General features: G+C 56.0%; 1 protein-coding gene across 9 annotated transcripts in view; it reads right to left on the bottom strand.

Annotated features, from left to right (window-relative positions):
* Nucleotides 1–15,173, bottom strand: part of PAPLN (papilin, proteoglycan like sulfated glycoprotein) — a 37,578-nt gene that overhangs the window by 9,600 nt on the left and 12,805 nt on the right. For 7 of the 9 annotated variants that reach the window (XM_047862195.1, XM_047862194.1, XM_047862193.1 and 4 more), the window contains 15 exons: nt 14,934–15,106; nt 14,708–14,831; nt 14,189–14,315; nt 13,750–13,815; nt 12,997–13,204; nt 12,233–12,415; nt 11,896–12,037; nt 4,999–5,079; nt 4,595–4,835; nt 3,479–3,599; nt 3,073–3,211; nt 1,532–2,009; nt 688–825; nt 457–581; nt 10–163 (listed from right to left, as the gene is read on the bottom strand). In XM_047862195.1, coding sequence (XP_047718151.1) covers nt 10–163; nt 457–581; nt 688–825; nt 1,532–2,009; nt 3,073–3,211; nt 3,479–3,599; nt 4,595–4,835; nt 4,999–5,079; nt 11,896–12,037; nt 12,233–12,415; nt 12,997–13,204; nt 13,750–13,815; nt 14,189–14,315; nt 14,708–14,831; nt 14,934–15,106 — 2,500 coding nt within the window. The remainder of the gene's footprint in view (nt 1–9; nt 164–456; nt 582–687; nt 826–1,531; nt 2,010–3,072; nt 3,212–3,478; nt 3,600–4,594; nt 4,836–4,998; nt 5,080–11,895; nt 12,038–12,232; nt 12,416–12,996; nt 13,205–13,749; nt 13,816–14,188; nt 14,316–14,707; nt 14,832–14,933; nt 15,107–15,173) is intronic. The other 2 variants (XR_007152897.1, XM_047862199.1) reach the window with 2 other exon arrangements.

Below are 15,173 nucleotides of genomic sequence, written 5' to 3'. Positions count from 1 at the left end.
CACTGTTACCTGGTCGTGGGCCGAATCTGCAAGGAGGAGACAGCCCCCAGGCCCCCCGCGTTCCCCACTAGGCTGGACTCCCGAGGACTGTGGCCCTGGGCTGGGTCCCTGGTCTGAGGGAAGTGCCTTGGCTCAGCCTCAGACAGCACGGCCACGTCACCCCCTGTCATGAGGCCAGGAGAAGGGGTGAGCTGTGGGGGGAATGCAGTGGAAGGAAGGAAGGGCCACGAGGCTGGCCAGGGACGTGTGGAAAAATGAGGGTCACGAGGGGGAAGACATCCACCTCGGCCCAACTGGAGCACGTGGTCCCTGCCAGCAGAAGGGGCCCCTCCAGCGTGGGAGCACCCTCGCTCAGGCCCTCCCAGCCAGCGCCTCCCACCTGGGGCCATGACAATCCTCTGGGTGTGGGGTGGGGACGGAGACCTGTTCCGCTGGGCGTGGGGTGGGGACAGAGACCTGTGACACGAAGCTGGATCTTCTGAGAGTCACGGCCTGGCCTGCTGCTGCCACAGCTGTAGGTGCCAGTGTCCTCTGCCCGCAGGGGACTGATGACCAGGGAGCCATCGGGCTGCAGCTTGTGCCTGAATGAGGAGGACAGTGAGCCCAGGCCCCCTCAGGCCCCAGTGCTCCTACCAGAGTGCTCCTACCGTAACCCTGCCTGCACCCTCCCATCCCAGGGGAGATCACCTGTCAGAGGAGATGGGCCGCCCATCTTTCTGCCACCTGGCGTGGGGCTCCGGGGAGGTGTCGTCTTGACAGAAGAGGCGCACTAAGTGCCCCAGGGCCGCCTGCACCAGGGCTGGCTCTGAGCCTGCCAAGCTGATCCTGGGAAGTGGGGGTGAGAACCTGCACTAACAACACAAGCACCAGGGCCAGGGACTCCCCCTCCATCAGTGTCCCACCACAGAGAGCTCGGTGCCCATCCTGTCTCAGGCACCTTTGGGGTCACAGGGTCCCCTGGGAGGCCCAGCTCTAGAAGCCCGTGGCCTCAGGAATTCACTCCACCCCCACCCCGGCTCCCCACCATGCCCTTGGACGTAGCTACCTCAACCTGGTCCTGCAACAGCAGCAAGGGAGGTACAGAGCCCAGGGCGTGGAGAGGTCGGGAGAGAGAGCTCACACCAGATTCCCGTGTAGAACTAAACCACTGCTTGATCCCTTTGGAATTTCAAGTTTTACTTATTTGTTTCTATTCTCCCCAAAAGTCTCATTAATAGGACATAGTCCCAAGACTGTGGAACCCATACTAAATCTAAGAGAGAATATCACCATTTTGCAGGTCAAGAAACGGAGGCTTGGAGAAGTTGGATGAGTTGCCAAAGGTCACGAAGCCCACAAGCTTTTCCAACTAGACAGGCCCCGGGGCGTCCCGGCAAGATCAGACCCAGGCACCCACCATCTATTGGCGAAGGCCCCCCCAGGCAAGACCATTTGGAGGATTTGAGGTTAGGGATGGGGCGGGAGGATCTGCGGACTTCAGGGTTTGAGCTCCAGTGGGCGCAGCTCCTGACCTGGGGAAGGTAGGCCTCACCTGTAGGAAGAGCTGTGGGAGGGCGCCGCTGGCCTCCCGGCATCTCCGCCCAGTCCAGGGGCACTGGGCCCAAGCTCCTGGCTCAGGGGCCTCTCTCCAAAGGCCTGGGCGTGGCCCTCCTCTCCAGGCCCAGGCTCTCGGTCTCGCCACCAGAGGCCACCAGAAGGCAAGGGCCTCGTCTGGACTGTGGCCCCCGTCCTGTGCCCGCTGGCCTCTTGCTGGCCTCCAGGACCGCTGCCACCACCGTCTCTACGGGTGCTCTGGCCAGAGGCCCCAGGCTCAGGTCTGGGGGGCTCCTGTTGACGTCCCCGGCAGCTGTTCACGCACTCCTCTTCGGAGGCAAAGTTATTGCCGTTGCCATGGCACCCGCCATACCAGAAGCGGTTACACTGGCCCACGGAGGGGACGAAGTACCAGCGGGCAGCCCAGTCCGTGCAGGAGCCATGGGCACTGGGCAGCAGGCACCGCACAGGGTAGGCTGAGGGGACAGGGAAGGGGCAGGGAGGGGGCAGGTCATCAGGCTGCAGATACTGCCCCGGCAGAGCTCTGCCAAGAAGTGCCCACCGCCCCCTCAGTCTCAGATGTGGGAGCCAGGCTCTTCCCAAGTTCACAGAGCGGGTCTACACCCCTGTCTGGGCCCCTGACCTGGCCCTGGGGACAGTCTGCTCACTGCCCAGACCTACCTGGGCTGGGATCACCAGCAGCCTCCGGGATCAGCCCGTCCACCTCCACCCACAGAACTAGAGCGCTCCAGAAGGTCAGGGCCATGAGCAACCTGGACTGGCTCCCTCATGCCCCTCCCCATGCCTGACCCAGGTCCCTAGAGTACACACACGCACTGAGCTTGGCTTTGATGTACTTAGCTCGAGATAAGAACCCAGCCCTCAGCTCGCAGGGACATCTGTGAAGAGGCCCAGCCTCTGAACCCACCTCCAGCCCCCAGCCAGCCTGTTCTAACGGCCTACCTTCCCAGCACAGCCCTGCTCTGCCTCTCTACAGACACAGAGGTGACTGAGGCTGGCCCCTGCGGGGGTCCCATCCAGGGAACAGCCTCCTGCAGACTCTGACCACCAGCCCATCTGGCTTTTGAGGTTCCCATGAGGGTCCCTGCCGGTGCCACCCACATATCCCATGCTCCAGTCTCAATGACCTCCCTCTAGGACTCATCCCAGGCAGGGTGGGGACATCCCTGTCCATCTGGGCTCTGACCACCCTATACCATCTCTGCCTCTGGAAGGGGCTGAGCCCCCATGGTGGGGGCGGGGCAGGACAAGCCTTCCTTGTCTGTGGGTGCCCTGCCTACAATTCTCCCCAACTCCCACAAGCAGTCAGATGGTTTCAAATGCAAACTGTTGGAAACAAGAACAATATGGCACTGTTCTCTGACCTGGCACCTAGCAGGTGATCAGTAAATATTTGTCAAAGAAATGAATGAATAACTGAGCTGGTAGGAAGATCTGGGTGGGGCTCTGTGGTGGTTAAGGGGGGCAAAGCGGGACCACAGCCTACTCACCAGGAAGGATGAAGGGGCATCCACTCACCATAGCCGGGCTGGCCCACACAGCCTTCCCCAAGAGGACCAGCAGCAGAGGCCACATTATCATAGCAACAGCCAAACCGGGAGCCCTGGCACTCACTGGGCTCCTTCTGCTGAGCCTGGGGCTGGTGGGCCTTGGGAGCCTGCGGAGGAAACCCAGACTGGGAAAGTTGGGAATAGGTCTGGCTCTTGGTGGGGACTCTAGGCTGCCTGGGGAAGGAGGACAGGAAGAGGGAGGGACAGAATTGCAGTACCCCAGCCTCAGGGGAAGGTCAGATGGACCCCCCTGCACACACACACCCCCACTCCAGCCTAGGCCCGTATCTGAAGCCCAAGTGCAGACAGTCTGGATCACAGTGGCGCTGAGCAGGTGCGGGACTCCTGCCCACTCATGTGAACCAGACACTTACTGTGGAAGCCACTGCTCTCGACACCGGCCTTCTCCCGGTCTTATCACTGCTGTAAGATGCTGCACAGCCAGTTTGATGGGGCCCCTCAGCCACAGACACCCCATCAGGGCAGCACCCGTACCTAGACAAGCATTACACAGCAGTCTCGTCACCACCCAACCCCTGATCCCCACCCTCATGGGATCCCCTGAGCTTCCAGCATCCTGGAAACTGGGCTCTGAGGCTCCCTACGCTGGGAGCTGAGCAGTCAAGGATCCGAACGGGAGACACCGTGTCCTTCCACGTGGGGCATACCATTCCGCATGCCAAGCCACATCCACCAACCACTCAGTGGCAGCCAGGGACACAGCAGTAACACGATAAGCAGGGCCGTGTCTCCTGATACCTGACGGTTCCTCAACTCCTACCCAAGGCGGAAACCCCTAAGCGAGGAGAAAATTCACTAAGCCTGCACAAATCTTGGCTTCCCGGGTAGGTTTTACAAAATCGCAGCAGATGGGGGATGGGGAAAGGAGGGGTGAGCAGAGCCCTCCTCCTGTTTCAGCTCTGTCAACCACAAGACGGGAAGGAAGGGGAAAGAGGAACACATCAGAGCGCCTTCCGTGTGCCAGGCATCCTGGGACGGTTCCATCCTCACGGCAACCCGGCCTGTGGCTGTCACTGTTCCCAGTCTCACAGAGGAAGCCAAGACCAAAGGAATAACTTGCCCTGATCACGCAGCACACAGCAGATAGATCGCCACCGGGCTGCTGGCCCCAAAGTCTGGGCTCTCAGCGCCCCAGCCCCGGAGAGACCGGTAGCCTGGTTTGGATCTGGAAGCTAGAATTTATCCCACGTGCCTTCCCAGAGCCTCAGGCTACACCTCAACGGGCTGACTTCGGTAGCGAAAGCGGAAATTCTTACCCCCACTCTGCACATTAGGAAGGTCAGTGACAGGAAGCAGAGTCCCCAAGACTGCACAGTCAGGGCAGCTGGGAGATAACACCTCGGAAGTCCCATCCCTGAGCTCTGCAAACCCCACCCCCTCTCTGCTCGGAGTCGCTGCCCTGCCCATCAGATACCATCCCCCGGCCCCATCTCCCTTCTTTGACTTGGTGAAGAGGAAGAGGCACCTACCTGCTCTGCTGACATGAGGCCCCAGGACAGCCCTGCCACTGTGGCCCAAGAGATACAGTGTGGCCGTCAGGACAGCACCCATAGGGGCTGAGTCTGCAGTCGTGGGGTGCCAAGCCAGACTGTCTGTGTGGGGATTGCTGAAAAGAGGGGGCTGGGGCTGGCAGGTGGAGGCCCTGGGCTCCTGTGGGGTTTCCTTGGGCCGAGGGCTGCTCTTGACGGGCCCACCACTGGCCTCTGGAATCTAGAAAGAAGAGGAAGCAAAAGACACATGAGGTGTCCGCCTGGACACCTCTCCATCTATGTCCACACCAGACCTACCTCTCCCCAGCCCCCCTAAACCACCTACCACCCTCCAACCTCCATCTCCAGGGCCCTGTGTTGGGGGCTTCCACTGAGCTTCTCACCTGAGGTGGGGGCCGCCTGAGGTCCCAGAGATATGCGAGGATCCCCGGGGCTGCTGTGCATGTCCTGCATGCTGGGGACGCCTGCAGGGAGTGGGCGGTCAGGCCCACGCCGTGGCCACGCTAACCACCACGTGGTCCCACCCCACCACTCAGGCAGCGCCTGGGGTACCCAGGACAGCAGAAGCGAGAACGAGCAGACCTGTGATTTCCTAAAACACCCTTCCCCTGTTTCAAGAGTCTTTAGTCCTAGAAAACACTGTTACATGTTGTGCAAAAAGAAAAGCCAGATATAAAATTAGCATCGGTGTTTGATCCCAACTACGTAAAACAAAACAATGATACTTTTAGATTGAACTGATGAAAAGACAAACAATCCAATTAAAAAATGGGCAAAGTGGGGCACCTGGCTGGCTCAGTTGGTAGAACAGCCAACTCTTGATCTCAGGGTCGTGAGTTTGAGCCCTGCGCTGGGTGTGGAGATGACTTTAAAATCTTAAAGGGGTGCCTAGGTGGCTCAGTCCGTTAAGCATCCTACTCTTGATCTCTGCTCAGGTCACAATCCCAGTTCTTGAGGTCGAACCCCACATCAGGCTTTGCACTGATGGTGCAGAGCCTGCTTGGGATTCTGTCTCTCCTCCTCTCTGCTTCCCTCCCCCCCGCCCCCCGCCCCGCTTGTGCACCTGCTCACTCTCTCTCTCTCAAAATAAATGAACTTTTAAAAAACGAAAATCTTAAAAAAAATAATTTTAAAAATGGGCAAAGAACTTGAACAGACATTTCTCCGAAGAAAATATACAAATGGCCAATAAGCACACGAAAAGATGTTCAACATCATCGGTCATTACAGAAATGCAAATCAAAGCCACAGTGAGATACTCCTTCACACCCACTAGCATGGCGGTCATCAAAAAGGCTGAAGTAAGAAATGTCAGTGAGGACGTGGGTGAACCGGAACCCTCAGGCACCGCGGGTGGAAATGTAAATTGGTGCAGCCACCATGGAAACAGTTCGGCAATTCCTCCAAAAGTTAAACACAGAATTATCATGGAGCCTAGCACTTTCTAAGGCACACACCCAAGAGAAATGAAAACACATGTCCACACAGAAACTTACGCATGAGCATTTATAGTAGTCTTATCTGTTAGGGCCAAAAGATGGAAACAACCCAAATATACATCCACAGAAGAATGAATAAGCAGGTTGTGGCATATCCATGGAATTGTTATCAGCCATAAGAAAGAGGTCGTGCTGATGTGTGCTCCAGCCTGGATGAACCTTAAAAGCATTCTGCTGCCTGGGTGGCTCAGTCGGTTAAGCATCTGACTCTTGATTTCAGCTCAGGTCCTCATGACCTCACAGTCACAGGATCGAACCCCGTGGCGGGGGGGAGGGGCTGGAGCCTGCTTAAGATTCTCTCTCCCCCTCTCTTTGTGCCCTTCCCCCCACACCGCACTCTCTTCTCTCTCAAAATTATAAAATTGAGAAAAAAACATCCTGCTGAGTGAAAGGTAGGCACAAAAGGTGTATTACTCCTTTTATACGATACATCCAGAACAGGCAAATCCATAGAGACAGAAAGCAGATCAGCTTACCAGGGAAGGCAGTTAGGGTTAGCGGGGAGTATTACTTAAGGGCTACAGCAGGGTGCTTTTATGGGTGATGAAATATTTTAAAACTAGAGGAGAGCGGGTGATCGTACAACATTGTGAGTACATAGCACCAAAGCATACACTTTGCAACGGTTAACAGTATGTTACGTGAATTTCACCTCAATAAAAAAATTCCATATTAAAAACACTTGTTTCAAAAAAAAAAACACAATTTGATTGACAGATGAAGGGATGGGAGTAAATCATGAAAAAGCACATATAACAAAATAGCAGGTATAGAATTTAAGTGTGGGCACATGGCTGCTTGCTATACAGTTCTTCAACTATTCTGTATGTTTAAAATTCTTCACCAGCCTTCCTCAAAAAATTAAAAATAGGCGCCTGGGTGGCTCAGTCCATTAAGCGTCCAACTTCGGCTCAGGTCATGATCTCACAGTTCATGAGTTTGAGCCCTACATCGGGTCCTGTGCTGTCAGCCCAGAGCCTGGAGCCTGCTTCAGATTCTGTATCTCTCTCTCTCTCTCTCTCTCTCTGAACTTCTTTGCTTGTGCGCTCTCTCAAAAATAAAGACTTTTAAGAAATTAAAAGAATTACCACATGACCCCCAGTAATTCTACTACTATTTACCCAAAGAATACAAAAACACTAATTCAAAAAGATGTATGTATCTCTATGTCTATTTTGGAAGCAACCTAAGTGTCCATCGACTGATGAATGGATAAAGAAGGTGTACATATGCACAATGGAATATTACTCAGCCATAAAAAGAACGAAATCTTGCCATTGGCAACAGCATGGATGGATCTAGAGAGTATAATGCTAGGCAAAATAAAAGAAAGACAAATACTCTAGGATTTCACTCATATGTGGAATTTAAGAAACAAATGAACAAAGAAAAAAGAGAAAGAAACAGACTTGTAACCACAGAGAACTGATAGCTGCCAGAGGGGCAGCGGGTGGGGGGTGGGGGAAATAGGTAAAGGAGATTAAGAGCACATTTACCACGATGAGCGCACGGAGTAGAGAATTGTTGAATCACTATATTGTATACCTCGAACTAATATAATACTGTATGTTAAATATACTGGAATTAAACAAACAACCAGGCCTGTCTTCCTGAGCAGATGAGGGTCTGCTCAGAAACATGAGAGATTTTTTTCACCACCTTATTGTCCAACTTGGTAACAAACTTACGAAAAATCATGCATTATACCATTCCCGTGGGTGAATTTTATGGTATGTACTTAACCACTTCAGAGTTATCAAAAAGATTTTTTGTCATAAAATGGAGAAAACCACAAAAGGGTAAGTATGAACAGGAATTTTTCTTTATGATGCATAACAGCACTCACCCCAAAATGCTCCTGGTGAAAGGTTCTGAGCACTTCGTGGGGGTGGGGGGAGTGGGGGAGTGTGGTGACAGGATGGGAGTGGGGGACTTCCTTCTATTTATCTGTGTGTTTCAAATTTTCCACAATACGCATATTACCACATAATGGAACAAAGTTATAAAAACTAAGTGAAAATTCCATCTCCACAAGGACTAGCTCTTGCCAGCCCCCAGGGAATATTCAAAAAATACTTTAGGGCTGGAAGACCCTAGCAGATACGCAGTAAAATCTGTTTTCGTTTCATGGCCTCTTCCACCCAGGCCGAACCCCGGGAGAAGGCAGACTCACACTCTCTCCCCAGTTCCGTCATCTCCTGCGGGCACCCCCAGAACCGCATTCACAGTCCCCAGCCAGCAGGCCCCTCTGTCAGCTCAACTTGAAAGACACCTTTCTGCCCAGCCCACCCTGCCCCGGCTTCCCCTCTTCTCACCCACCTTTCACGCTTTACTTGGAGTCCGGGGCCCCTTCCCACACACCACATGGGCCCCAGGCTCTGCTGGGCAAGTACCTGGCCCTTCCTGTTCAGGGCCCCTGTGAGCGCTTGCATTTCTGCAGCCTGCTCCCCGCCAGGCTCCTGCTCCCACAGGCTCCGCTTCAGACTGTCCTCCTAAATAGCTTTCACGGGGTCACTATCAACCTGCAAAGCTTTCAATGGCTCCCCTGGGCCTATCGGACAAATTTTTTTTTTAATTTATTTTTAACGTTTATTTATTTTTGAGACAGAGAGAGACAGAGCATGAACAGGGGAGGGTCAGAGAGAGAGGGAGACACAGAATCTGAAACAGGCTCCAGGCTCTGAGCAGTCAGCACAGAGCCCGACGCGGGGCTCGAACTCACGGACAGTGAGATCGTGACCTGAGCCGAAGTCGGACGCTTAACCGACTGACCCACCCAGGCGCCCCCCCTATCGGACAAATTTAATCGGCAGTCCCGGACTGAGGTCCCCAGCCCTAAGAGCCCCACCTACCCTGGACAGACCTCCTGCCACCACCCCCGCACCCTGGCTGAGGGCTGGCTCTGGGGCCCTACTGGCCTCAGGCAGAGCTAGCTACTGAGCACTTGGAATGTGACCAGAGTGACCGAGAAACTGAGTTTTACGTTTATTCTAATTAGAATTAACTTAGTTTTACACTTAAAAACTGATGCTCGATTCACTTAGTGGAAAATGCTTCAGTATGTTTGGAACAACTTCAGTATGCGAGTCTACTCTTCCAACTGTACATTTTATGAAATCTAAATATAGATCAAGTATGCCAGTGAAATTTTAGCAACTGAATTAAGATATGCTGTCTGAGTGATGCACGGAATTTAGAAGATTTATTTTTTTTAATCTTGTGAAAAAAAGGATGTAAAATATCCTGCCATTTTTTGTATTGCTTACATGTTAAAAATATTTAATTGGGTTAAATAAAACATTATTTAAAAAAAATGTTTTGAATGTTTATTTTTGAGGGGGAGAGACAGAGCGACAGAGCACAAGCAGGGGAGGGGCAGAGAGAGAGAGGGAGACACAGAATCCGAAGCGGGCTCTAGGCTCTGAGTTGTCGGCACAGAGCCCGACGCGGGGCTCGAACCCACGAACTACAAGATCATGACCTGAACCGAAGTCAAACGCTTAACCGACTGAGCCACCCAGGGGCCCCCCGCCAAACACTATTTAAATTAAGGAAATTTTTAAGTAATCTTTATACCCGACAACATGGGGCTTACCCCACTACCTTGAGATTGAGTCACATGCTCTACTGACAAAGCCAGCCAGGCGCACTGAACAAAACATTATTTAATATAAATTCACCTGTTTCTTTCTACTTTCTTAAGTTTATTTATTTTGAGAGAGAGAGAAAGAGAGCGAGCGAGCAGGGGCGCACAAGAGGGGGAGGGGCAAAGAGAGAGAGAATGGGAGAGAGACAGAATCCCAAGCAGGCTCTGCACCATCAGCGCAATGTGGGGCTCGAACTCATGAACCCTGATATCATGACCCGAGCTGAGATCAACAGTCAGACGCCCAACCAACAGTGCCACCCAGGCGCCCCTTCTTCCTACTTTTTATTTATTTATTTTTTTATTTTTTTATTTTTTTTTTCAACGTTTATTTATTTTTGGGACAGAGAGAGACAGAGCATGAACGGGGGAGGGGCAGAGAGAGAGGGAGACACAGAATCGGAAACAGGCTCCAGGCTCTGAGCCATCAGCCCAGCGCCCGACGCGGGGCTCGAACTCACGGACCGCGAGATCGTGACCTGGCTGAAGTCGGACGCTTAACCGACTGCGCCACCCAGGCGCCCCTTCTTCCTACTTTTTAAATGCGATTCTTAGAACATTTTAAGTAACAGATGTGGCTTGCCCTCTATTTCTGCCAGCAAGTACTGCTCTAGAAAGAGAAGGAGCAGAGGCTTCCGCAGGACTCCCCTGGGCACACCAGTTAGCACCACAGCGTTAGTAACGGTACCTACACCCCAGAAGCCACCTAAGTTCTAACTTCCCGCCCATCACGGACTTCTGCCGAGAAGTCAGGAGATGAGAAAACGTTCACACACCAAATGGCTGTAAGGGGGGAAAGCATGCACAAAATCCCACACACAAAACAAGGAAACACACTCGATTCATCCCACTAACGCATGGGATCGAGGCAATCCCACTTGTCTATATGCTGCTTTCCTAATATCTTCCAATTTTCTACAACGAACACAGATTATTTTTATAAAAGTAGCAGTGAAGGTTATTTCTTTTGCACTTCAGCCTGGCCTGAAATGCTTTCTGTTTCCTTCCTTTCTACCTACGTGAATGCCTCTCTGGGGCAGGCTCAGGGCCACCTCTTCCAAGAAGGTGTCAGTGGTTCCAGGGGGCTTGACTCAGAGGAGCTGGAGGGCCCTCCTGCTCATGCACCACAAAGGCCAGGCCAGGCCGAGGCACCCCAGGAGCCTGGCCCAGGGGCCCCCACACGGCCTCACCACCACTGCTTCCGACCCTTTGCTTATCAAGCTCTGTGTGTTCAGGCACGGTGCCAAGTTACCATCGTAAGAAAAGCACCCTTATTAACCCCATTGTACGGGTGGGCAAATTGAGAATCACAGAGGAGAGACACTCACCCAGAGCCACGTGGCTGGTCAGCAACAGAGAGTAGAGACTTAAACTCAGGTTAGCTGCTAACTCCAGACAATTTGCTCTTAGTCACCGTGGCAGGGGCCTCCCTTAGACGTCTACCATCGTGGCTCACGGGGCCCTCACCACTAGCACGTCAGGGCCAAACACACCTTCCTAGGGTACCAGGGGCCGCCACCCACACTCCCCTCCTCCCAGCTGAGCCCCAACCCACATTCTTCCTCTATATCCCGTCCTCACACCGAGCAAGTACCGGCCTCTGGGCCCTTTGTCCTGCAGCTCCTCGTACCTGGGACATCTTTCCCAGTCAGGATGGGGGTGAGGGGAAGGGGAAGACAAGGGCAGGAGCAGTGTGTGAGGACAAGCTCTCCTGGACCACCTCCCCCCTCTGTACTCAATCACGCAGTCATTCGATGATAAACATTTACCGAGTACCCACCTCGTGCTAAGTTCTGGCGGGGGGGGGGGGGGGTGGTATAAACGGGAATAAGGAAGCCAGTAGGCCTGACAAGCCGTATGCAATCACTGCGGCACAAGGAAATAATCCCAAGAGTGACGGCAGTTACGTGGGCTTTGGGGGGTGGGATGGGGACACGGCCTCAGATGGGGAAACCGGACTGATCACGGGGCTGCACAGAGTTAGAGGCTGCGGGAGGCAAAGCCTTCAGCAGACAGAGACGCAGGGGCCCCGCCGGTGCCCGGGTGGCACTTAGGAAGCGCTGGCTGGTTCGTGGTGGGGAAAGACGTCAGGCCAGGCACACTCCACACCCCCTCCACCCCCACCCCGTCCTCACCTGGAGGAAGGTGGCAGGGCTGTGTGTTACAGGGCTCCACCTCCCCAGGCTTGGACTGCGCCAGGCTCCCACAGCGGCTGGGCGGCCCGAGGGCACAGACGACCTGGCGACGCCGAGTGCCCGAGCTGCAGCTCTTGGAGCACTGGGGCCCGCGGGGTAGGCGTGCAAACAGAAGGAGAGAGACCCTGAGGTTGGGGGTCCCCACAAGGAAGGGAGGGGGAACACGCCCGGTAATGCAGGTCAGACCCAAGCATGGTCAAGTGTCCGGCCACCCGTCAAAGACCCAAGGGGCCGGGATTGGGCAGCAGCCATGGAAGGGAAGGAGGCAAGTGCTCACTAGACCCCAGGCGCCCACATGCCAGGCCTGGTCGCTGACGGGGGGACAGTCTTCATGCGCGCAGGGCTCAGAGACGGGGGGGCGGTCCTCCAAGGGGCACGCTGTCGCCTGGAGCAGAGACCCCTCGTCGCCCCGGCAAGTGACACTCCGCTTCCGGATCCCGGCACCACAGCTGACAGAACACTGTAAGGACCAGGCTGTCAGCAGGAGCTCGTCCTCGCCCGGAGGAGCCATGCCAGGGCAGACAGCTGGAGGCGCACCTGCCGGCACGGAGGGTGGACAGCACTCTACTGCCCACGTCCGGTTCCCGGGCTCAGGGAGGCTGAGTCACTCTTCTGAGGCCACACAGCCTACACCAGGGCTGCTGACACCAAGCTTAGGTACATTTTCCACATCCCCTCGTTCGAAAGTTGGACATATGTATGTGCCGGAAGCAGCTGACCAGCAGCCCCAGACAGTGCCAGCTCCTCCCTCGCCCCCAAACAATGGGCTCAGCTGCTTCCTCGTGCCAAGGCAAAACCTTTCCCACCCTGCCTGGGATCCTGGAGAAGGAGGAAGAGTCCAAGAAGCTCCTCCTAGCCCCCGCCTTGGCCACAGCTCCCAAGACCGCCTAGCAGGTCACTTTACCTCCCCGGATCTATTTCCCCAGCAGAGGAGAAGCCTCCCAGTCAGATTCTGCTGCCGCCCAGGCCCCCAAGGCCCAGCACCTGATTTCCTCCCCTCCCTCCACCCCCACCCCAGCCCCTTCTAGGCAGGGGCCTCACCTCTCCCCAGGGCTCCACGCTCCAGGATGCACAGCGCTGCAGGTTGCAAGGCCGCATGGTGGGGGGCTTCCCGGGCAGGCCTGCACACTCGGCCTCCTCAGTGGCCTCCTGGATGCCAGCCCCATCGGACAAGACGCAGTAGACAGAGCGGGACTGGGAGCCGCCGCCACAGGAGGCTGAGCAGGGCGACCAGGGCCCCGTCTTCCAGCTGGCAGGGAGCAGGAATCCGGTCAGGCTGGCCCAGCAGCAGGAGCCGGAGCCCAGGCCCAAGCTGGCACCGGCTGTCACACGCAGAGTGGACTGGGGATCCCCCAACCCGGCCCCAATCTAGGCCCGACAGGTGCAGGGGGGAGGGGAGGCAGAAAGCTCTGCACCAAAGGCCAAGCCCTCCACTTGCCATCTCCCACCACCGAGCACTGATCCCTACAGCACGGAGCCTAGCTGCCCGTTTTAGCTTTCCTGTCCTCACTCGATCCCCCTTTCTCCTTCTCACCAGGTGCCCTGTCGTCCCCAGCCAGACTCCATTGCCACTGCATCTGACCTTAGCTGGGGCATCTCCCAGAGGGGTCGTGCTCACCCACTCATGGAGTGGTACCGCCCGGCCCTGCGGCACAAGGACCAGAGGACAGGGCAGCCCCGAGTGCACCATGCAAAGCCAAGCCCACCACCATCCCGAGAGGCCAGCTGCCACCAAGGCCATGAGCGTGGAAGGACTGCACCAACGTGGCAGGGAGTCTGTGGCCTGCAGATTACCTGTTCCTGCAGGCACGCTGGGCCCCAGCAAGGTGCCACGCTCTGGGCTGGTGCAGGTAAGAGGTCCTTGGTGCGTGAACAAAGGCATGGCTGATGCCCACAGGCCCTCTGGCCCGATCCCTGGCCCACTTCTTGGCATCTGCCAAGTCCCCTGCTGGCTCAGACAGGGCCTCCAGTACCTTTCCCCCACTCTCCCACCACCGTCCTGGACATTCTGAGCACTGGGCACACATGAATGGACAGAACAGCCCTGGATCTCATGCCCATGCCCCTCTACTGCTTTCCCCCCGTGGCAGCTGCCTCTGCCCCACTCTGGCCACAGCTGTAGGGAGACCTGGACTAACCCAACTGTTTGCTCAAGTGGCCTAGAGACCACACTGCCTTCCTATCCAAGGGCCCGGGCCCCACCATGGGTGAAGGGGGCTGGCAGAGGCCTCACCGCTTGGTCTGCAGACAGGGGTGAGTGCTGCAGGGGCGGTGGTCAGTCGGCCGCAGCTGGGGCTGGCACATGTGGTCAGGGTAGACCTCGTTGTCAGTGGTGCAGAACACTGGGCGGGACTGGTGACCTGTAGAGGCCCGGCCATCGCGGGCAGGGGGGGTCAGTCAGCCTCCACCAAACGCATTCTCTGGGCTGGGCATCATTCTGGACACACCCCAAGTGTCATCTTGATTCTCAGCTGACCCCCTGGGATAGGTGCCATCGTCATCTCCGATTTACAGATGAGGCAACTGAGGTTTGAGGAGTATGATCTGCTGGTGATGGAAGCCTACTACGATGCATGGTCATCGGCTCCGAGCCCAGCCTCCGCTGCCACCTTGGGGAAGCCTTCTTTGGTTCTCTTAGCTTAGAAGGGGGGGGACCCTTCATGGAGTCCCCAACCCCTGGGTTTCCTCCAGGTGACCCCCAAGACATGCAAATGCCCCACGTACGTGTCCATCTCCCCGGGGCTGCCCTCACCTCCACCGCACTCGGTGCTGCAGTCACTCCACGAGCCGTGGCTCCAATGGAAGCCGGGCCGGGGGCTGCCCAGGGGCAGGTGGTACTCGTAGCTCACGCCTGGGTTGGGCTCCTGGCTGAGGAGCTGTGCGGGAGGGTCCTCACTGAGGCCTGCCCCCAGTGGGATCCCTCCTCATCACCTCGCCTCTCGGGGAGCAGGTGGCCCCGCTCCCTGGCAGCCCCTCACCTCAATGACTAGGGGCTCTGAGGTGGGGCCACGAGCCAGGAGCCGCTCAGGTGCCAGGTCTCCCTCGGCCCCTCGCTCGTAGTGCAGGACAGTGCTGGCCACAGGCAGGGCCCAGGCACCCCCGATGGTCCAGTGCCCGTTGAGGTAGTATTCGCCACGGATGCTCTTCACCGCTGCGCAGAGGTGAGCCACCCGGTCAACAGCTGGGGCAGGACCCACCGCCCTGCCACAGCCCAGACT

The sequence above is a fragment of the Prionailurus viverrinus genome, chromosome B3 (assembly GCF_022837055.1).
Source record: "Prionailurus viverrinus isolate Anna chromosome B3, UM_Priviv_1.0, whole genome shotgun sequence".
Classification (NCBI taxonomy): Eukaryota; Metazoa; Chordata; class Mammalia; order Carnivora; family Felidae; genus Prionailurus; species Prionailurus viverrinus.
The sequence above is the reverse complement of the archived record's forward strand: the minus strand, read 5'-3'. Positions and strand labels throughout refer to the sequence as shown.